The sequence below is a fragment of the Schistocerca piceifrons genome, chromosome 3, assembly GCF_021461385.2.
Source record: "Schistocerca piceifrons isolate TAMUIC-IGC-003096 chromosome 3, iqSchPice1.1, whole genome shotgun sequence".
In the NCBI taxonomy this organism is placed as follows: domain Eukaryota; kingdom Metazoa; phylum Arthropoda; class Insecta; order Orthoptera; family Acrididae; genus Schistocerca; species Schistocerca piceifrons.
The window spans coordinates 247,022,565-247,030,895 of NC_060140.1; the positions used below are offsets into that span (position 1 = coordinate 247,022,565).

At 43.1% G+C, this 8,331-nt stretch overlaps 1 protein-coding gene across 1 annotated transcript in view; it reads right to left on the minus strand.

Moving 5' to 3' along the window:
- LOC124788549 (homeobox protein Nkx-3.2-like) overlaps nt 1-7,702 on the minus strand; it is a 122,687-nt gene extending 114,985 nt beyond the window's left edge. The window contains exon 1 of the mRNA XM_047255820.1: nt 7,556-7,702. Within this exon, the coding sequence (XP_047111776.1) occupies nt 7,556-7,702 (147 nt within the window). The remainder of the gene's footprint in view (nt 1-7,555) is intronic.
- Nucleotides 7,703-8,331: the final 629 nt, after the last annotated feature.

Here is an 8,331-nt window from a genome sequence, read left to right on the forward strand (position 1 = left end):
TTCGACGTCCTGGACTCACCTAAGGTCATGGGCTTAAGACATCCTCCTACTTTAAAAGGAATAAATCTCCAGAACATGGAGCTCCTAGTAATGGATTCCATGACTGTAGTGGTTGCATGTTTCAGAGCTCTCAACTCATCATGCATTGCTGCAAATGCTTCTGTACGACATACGACCCACCCATGGGTTTTGCTGGGCCCGACCACGTCGTTTGCATTGTTTGTGGGACGGACCATGCACCAGTGAAATAAAGTGTTTAGTCAGCAACAGAAGGATAGAAGGAACGTTAGTGTTTATTGTTGCGTCCGCATCGCAGCCAGTAACGCCAAGAGACGGAACAATGCGACCTTCGCCTCATCCAAATAAGTATTCCAGCATTAATCCACGGTAATTTAGAGTAACCACGACAAATCATAATGATGAACAGGATAAGGATTTGTTCCTTCCAAATACAAATGAGAGGACAGAAACTGTTGTGATTTCTGTGGGTGTCTTCAAGTGATTAACAAAATATATACCATATTTCTATATGTCTACCTATACTTGTCCTCTACTTATTACTAGAATGAAAGTAAATATCAAAGTAATGTCAGCACTGTTAATATCGTGGTAAGCAAATTTCTCGTATTCTCATAACATTACTGCCCGATCAAATTAACCGAAACTGGAGAAGAAGTTAGATGGTAGAGGGAGGAATTAGAATTAATAAAGTATCGTTAGGAATTCGTCCCAGTACTTCCACGAAGTTAATAAAGGCAGAGTTATTGTTTACATTTCTTTGTGTGTGTGCTGTTATCTGCTTAGCTTCCTCTCCTCTGTCTATAAGAAGGTAACTCGTAGCAGACTAAAGAGTATTTTTTTTCATAAATTCTAGCCAGTTCGTTCTCGGATTTTTATTACCAGGTTTTCGCGAGACGCATGTGTTCTTTCGTGTGGCAACTTGTAAGATTTATCAGCAACAGCGGATTAGTCTCTTACCTGTCCTCAGCACCTCTGTTGTTCTTTATGTACGATTGTTGACTCCGTTACTCCGATCTTACACGTATCCCAGCAGTATCCCAGATGGGTCCTCTTTTGTCATTTGCAGATCGTCTGGACTTTCTTACTATCCAAGCAATGAATCCAAGTCTGCCATCATTTTACCAGCCACTGAGACTATGTGATCATCCCACTCCCCAACTCACATTTCTGTTCCCAGGTGTATGTATGACAAGACTAACCCCAGGCGAGCAACTATGCAGTTCACTATAACAACGAGTTGGTGGTCTGTTCTGCAAGTTGATTTTTGGGAATATCTTATTGGATTTCACTTCTTTGTCTGTCTAAATATAGGCTTACTTCAGTACGACACTAAAATGAACCGGAACGTCACAAAAGATAGCTATTAAATTGTAAAAACGAAACTTTCAGGTCGTCATAACCATAGGGTTTGCTGTCAATGAAATGAAGACTAGGTAAGTGAATCTCACCAGGAAGGAAAATAACAATTTGGATAAACTATCAGGAGCAGCCCTCAATTTAAAACATGTGCAGAATTTTCCTATCTCTTATCTAATGTCTACGAGAGAAATTCTATGATACCTGAAATAAAACTGCGCTTCGTAAGTGGTAATAGATGTTTCATAACGTTTAAAAAGTTATTGGCTCCATATTATTAAACAGTCAGCTGAATTTGCGGAAACATGGACATTTACGAGTAATGAGAAGCGACGGCTCAGGATATAGAATGTAGGCTTCAGCACAATCTCTATGGGACAGTTCAGCAGAGCAATGGCCTCCAGGTATCCACATCTACGTCTATATCCGGCAAGCCATCGCATCGACAAATGGAGTGGGGGATAAACTACTATTTCCGTACGAGCCGTAATTTCTCTAGCTTGTCTTCGCTGTCGTCAACGTGAAATGTACACTGCCGGCAGTAGAATCATTCTGATGTTGCTGCAAATGTCTACTCTCTAAAACTGTTCGATAGCGTTTCGCGAAAAGAACGTCGTCCTCCCTCCAGGAATTCAAGTTTGGGATCCGGAAGTATCTCCGCAATACTGGCGTGTTGATCGAACCTACCTGTATCAAATCTAGCACTCGCCACTGAACTGAGTCGATGTCTTCCTTTAATCTGACCTGGTGGTGAGCCCAAACAATCATGCACTACTCAAGAGTGGGTCGCTCAAATGTGCCATACGCGATCTCTTTGTAGATGAGCTATACTTCCCTAAGACGGTACCAACAAACCGAAGACGAGCATTCGCCTTCTTTACTGACCTCCTTACGTGTTCGTTCCATTTGGAACGTCACGCCTAGGTACTTAATAGTCATGACTGTGTCAACCATGAACCAAATAATGCTGTATTCGAATATTATAGGATTGTTTTTCCCTTCATCTGCATTAGCTTACGTTTTCTACATTCACAGCTGATTGTAACTCATCATACGAAGTAATAATTATATATAAGTCCTCCTATATCTTTCTACAGTCATTCAACGACGATACTTTCATGCTAGTGCATCATCAGCAAAATGTAGGAAATATCCGTCATATCATTTATGTGTATGGAGAACATATAACACTTCCTGGGGCACTCCTTGTTTCCAACGAACACCTCCTGTCGAGCAAAACGTAGTGGGTTCTGTTATTTAAGAAGTCTTCGAGGTACTGACATACATGGGGACCTACTCCATATGCTCGGACCTTAGTTAACAGTCTGGAATGGGGTACCGTGTCAAAAAGTTCCCGGAAATCTAAGAATATTGAACCTGACTGTTACCCTTTGTCCACGGTTCGCAAGATTTCTTGAGAGAAAAGGACAAACTGAGGTTTGCACGATCGATGCTTTCTATCTTTAGAACGAACGTTGAGTTGGACTTCCTCAGGCAAGGAGAATAGCCTGGTTTGTACCTGTCCTTACGATAGATGATGGAAGAACAACTAAAAAGGGTTTTAAATGCGGCCGCGCGCGGTAACCGTGCGATATATGGCGTCTTGTCACAGTTCGTGCGGCTGCCCCCGCCGGAGGTTCGAGTCGTTCCTCAGGCATGGGTATGTGTGTTGTCCGTAGCGTAAGTTATTTTAAGTTAGATGACGTAGTGCGTAAGCCTAGGGACCGATGACCTCAGCAGTTTGGTCCCGTAGTCCTTACCACAAATTTCCAATTTTTTAAATGCGGGGCAGCTGAAAAAGACAGAGAGGAAAGTAACGGAAGTGGTGGTCGGACAATGAGAAAGGATAAAATCTAGCCGGCCAAAGTGGCCGAGCAGTTCTAGGGCTTTCAGTCTGGAACCGCGCGACCGCTACGGTCGCAGGTTCGAATCCTGCCTCGGGCATGGATGTGTGTGATGTCCTTAGGTTAGTTAGCTTTAAGTAGTTCTAAGTTCTAGGGGACTGATGGCTCAGATATTAAATCGCATAGTGCTCAGAGCCATTTGAACCATTTTGATAAAATCTGTCAGAGTCAGAGGATGGTCGAGAATCCAGCAGGAGAGAGCAGGAAACTCGTTGAAGAGGCTACGGCATACGCCTGTTTGTAATCCATATGAAGTGTAAAAAGATAGGTTGTCATAGAGCAATCTTCACAGACGGCTGATTTATTGATAAGTTGCAACATATGAAACTTCCCACTTCTCTGTCATGCGGCGATCGAGAAAGTTGTAAGACGTAGGCAGCCAATCAAATAACTATTATCCATGGTTGTATTTTCTTCTTTCTATTATTATCGAAAGTCTTTGTGTGTCTTTTCCAAAGGAATCATTCCAGCATCTGCTCTAATGGAATGTGAATACACTTATTAGCACGACACCACCTCAGTAGCTGAACGAAGGGGAGGGAAGGAACCAGATCAGGGGCTTACGCGCGGCCTAAGTTATATAGAGCAGAGCCTGCGGCGTAGCTGACATGCAGTCAGCGCTAGGTCACGAAGCAGATGCTGCGCTGTAATTTAGCAAATCGGCTACACACAAGTGTGAGGTCCATTTTAATGTCTGACAGTTTCACAGGTCTTAGTCTCTGAAAAACCTGGATATAATGAGTGTATTAAGAATTATATCTGCATTGTTTGCGGACTTGTGTCAATAGACATGACAATGATCAGCAGCAACGCCTGATGCCAAAGTGTCTATTAGAAATTTAGAGCATATTTTTGAACATGCAAACGAAACATAAACCCTCAGGATGAATTAAGTTTACTGTTCTGCATAGGAAACTACGTATCACACTGTTCATTAAAATACGGAAACAGGTACGATAAATAAAAAGCAGTTGTCACTGGTGATGAGTTCACGGCAAGCGAGGAAAGTATGACATTAATTCATATTTGCACGGTCTGTGCAGAGGCACGTTAAGCCAGTCATCTAATTTAATACCTCAAGTTACCGGCAGAGGGTGCCCATTGCTTTACGCATTTATATCTGATTACTTGGCAAGTTGATTCCTAACCAGCACAAAAAATAGAGAAGTGGTGTAGATAACTACTGGAAATTAGAATTGACTGTGTCTACTAGCCTTTCAAATATCTGTACTTGGAGGAAGTATGTGAAACAAAACACTTTGGTAGCACGTAAAATTTGGAAAACAGTTTCACAAACAGTTATTCTAAAATAAGTAAACGACACTAGACAGAAGTAACATGCATTTTCAAATAACTGCCGAATGCTGTGTAGTCGTGTGTGTTTTTCCTAATCGTTTTAGGTCCTGAATTCTTGTTTTCCTGTATCACGCGATATAAAAGCTCTTTTTGGCAATGGATCAAGCTTTTTAAGATTGGACATTTCACAAAACTTCCAAAATGAATCCTTTTATCGCCTTGTAGGTACAACGCGTTTACTACAGCATTGCTGTAAAACTTTTACGAATATAATCTCCTTTTTTCAGTTTCTCTGAAGCATACTTGATCTGCGTGAAACGGATAATGTATGACGGATAGTCATGAAGTTTTAATTACCACTAAGAAAGAAATAAAGTTGCGTAATGAAATTTTTGTCTGTTTCGAGGTACGTGTCTGGAGTCCTGATACATAATGTAATTCACACGCCACAGTATAGCAGAACGCTGCTAAACGTCGACAAAAGAAAATGGCACAGTCCATCGCTAAAGTTGATTATTATGCAGTAGTTCGATCTCGACCAGTGCGAACCGCTAAGAAAGCCATCTGGCTTGGCTTAATATAGCTGCAACATTTCCATTCTTTCGTTATCGTTGTCACTGAAGATAAAATTTCCTAGGCCCTAAGGCTGTATAATGTTCATTATGAAAAGACTTCCTTATAAACCGATGTTTCGACCTCACTGCTGGGACTTATTTCATGCTCTTTTGGTATCTTCGATTAGCTGAACGCTTCCGCTCGAAACTTCAACTTGTGAGGAAGAAGTACGAAGGGGAACACGATTTCGCATAACAACCAGAAGATTTTACCTTCAGTTTACGCTGCTGCCGAAAAGCAATCACTGCGCGACACTCCACTTTATCAATTATTTAACCTTTCTGGCCATTGTTGTTGTTGTTGTTGCTGTTGTGGTCTTCAGTTCTGAGACTGGTTTGATGCAGCTCTCCATGCTACTCTATCATGTGCAAGCTTTTTCATCTCCCATCTGGCCATAGACGGGCCAATCGAGTCCGACCGACCACCGTGTCATCATCTGCCAATGGCGTCATCGGATTTGGTATAGAGGGGCACGCGGTCAGCAAACCGCTCTCGTGGTCGTTGTCGGTTTCTGGAACTCGGTATAGCTACTAATCGGTCGAGTAGTTCCTCAGTTGGCCTCCCGAAGTTGAGTGCACCCTGTAGCCGGCCCTCCGCAAAGGAGGCATCGCTAGCAGTTCCGGGAATCGAACCCGGTTCCTCCCAATGGCAGTCGCGCTCAGCTATAGATGCTGACTCATGGACGGTAAGTCATTCATTTTATTCTTGTTGCCTCAGTTATACAGAGAGTAATACTTTTTACGGTATCGATGTTTTAACTACATCTTTTGTCCTACGATGCAGATGTAGTTAGTTGTTGTTTCATTCAGTTTGTAGTTTCATTTGTGTACCACTTAGACCTGTATAAACACAGTGTCCTGTCGGGGAAAGTGGCCATACTATTCATAGAGAATAGTTGGTAAGATGTTTACCCAGTTAGAGCTAGTTACTTCCATGTCTTATCTTGTCTTTCAAACCCCTTTATATACAGCACTGTTATCCGTCATTCAATTCGGCCTAAGGCAGAAGTGCTATTGAAAAAGTCTGCTGCAGCCTCCTGACATTGTTTCAGATACTAGGGCATCAAGATGCGTAGAGCATATTTCGGAAATCAGAACAGCAAACATGGTATGCTGTTGTGATGGTACTAGCCATTTGCCCCCTTGGATAGGGAAAAGTGGTCACTATTTAAGCCTTCAGAAAAATGCACGTATTTCCCATTTATTATTTTGTATTTCACTTAAAATATTTGGCGTGCTACCATATATTAAGTAGATTCAAAATGAGTGAGCGGAACACTTCTATCAGTAACAATAGTTTGGTGAACACTCAATTTCTCTTGGAGTGGCCACTTTACCCCACCTTCCCTCACTCCTCGTACGAAGGTTATTTGCTTGCTCTAAAATCTCAAGCGAGATACAGTAATATCACAAATTGGGTCCGCCTTGATGCAAAACACCGTGTTATTTGTTTATTTCTTTATTATCCCAAACTAGTTTCGGCGACAAATATCACCATCATCACTGGGGCATTTTTAATCTAAAACGTGGAGAAAATTGTACGGCTGTACAAGCACAGTAAAACATATAGTTTTATATTGATACTTTCATACTACCTTATTTATTGTGTGCTACAGCATGTTTTAAACTATTATTGGCGCTGTTTGTGACACATTTTCTGTGCTCTTTTTTCTGTTGCCGTCTTTTCACTTAGCGAACATCATGTCATCTGCATCCATGTGAGCGGCTGTTAGTAAACAAATACTCAAAGGTGAACTTCGCATGTTCGCTAAGTAAAAAGACGGCAACAGAAAAAAGACCACAGAAAATATGTCACAAACAGCGCCAATAATAGTTTAAAACATGCTGTAGCATACAACAAATAAGGTAGTATGAAAGTATCAATATAAAACTGTATTTCAAAAGACGATTTGTAATAATGTTTTACTGTGCTTGTACAACCATACCATTTTCTGCATGTTTTAGATTAAAAAAGCCCCACTGATGATGGTGATATTTGTCGCCGAAACTAGTTTGGGATAATAAAGAAATAAACAAATAACACGGTGTTTTGCATCAAGGCGGACCCAATTTGTGATATTACTGTTTTTCTATGCAAAGATGGAGGAGATGGAAGAGTTCCAAGATAATATTATTGCTCTAGCGAGATGTCGTCCCGCGAAATGCTAGCGTCGCCGGGCCCTTTGCCGGTGTACAGCACTCAAGTTGTAACGTCACTGGAGACAGTCAGTGACCACTTGTCAGGTAGGCATCGAGTAAGCTGGGACGAGCGAGTGCGCAGCGGTACTCACCGGTGAGGGAGGCGGCCGTGGAGGCGGCGGCGTCGTTGTCCGTCTCCGGGTCGGTGGCGGCGTCGGGGGCGGCGGAGGCGGCGGCGGCGGCCGGCTTGCGCGTCATGTCGAGGGCGTGCTCCTGCGCACGCGCCTGGCCGCGCTGCCGGCTCATCAGGATGTCGGCAATGGAGAACGGCGTGACGGAGGTCACGCCCGCGCGCCGCGCCAGCTGCTCCATGCCCATCCGACTTGGTCGCGCTAGCGCTGCCCACCGGCCCTTCACCGCAGCATCGCCGACTGCCGTCCTAAGCTCCTCCTCCCAGGCTGTGCCGAAAGTCGCGAATCCCTCGAGTCCACTGTCTCTTCCCAAACCGCACAACTTCGCGATCGCTTACGGCCTGCGTAAAAAATCCCTTCAGCTTCTGTTTTCCCCCCCAACAAGAATCTCTGGATCCGTTACTGAATTTTGATCTGCCGCAACTATATCCTTGCCCACCTGCGAGATAACTACAAGCTGCTATCTAAAAGGGTACCAATAAAAACAGTTGAAAACTATTATTTTCGCTCTTGGAGCAGAGATTAATTTTCACGATAATAGTTCTCAGCTTTCTTCCTTAGCTCACCGAAGCTTCCGTAGGGCACAGCGAACTGCACTTCCTTGCGCCCATCATGTATCAAAGTTTTTTCATAAATGCTGATGCTTCACTTCTGTGCATAAGCATACATCGCTATGCGTCTTTGTGCTATTGCATGGTTGAATCACGTATAGCAAACAGCTGAGAACCACCTCTTTCAATCTGAATCCTACCTCTTCTTTTTTTATTCTGGAACATTAGTTCTACAGCTCCCTTTTCCGACGTCCTGTTC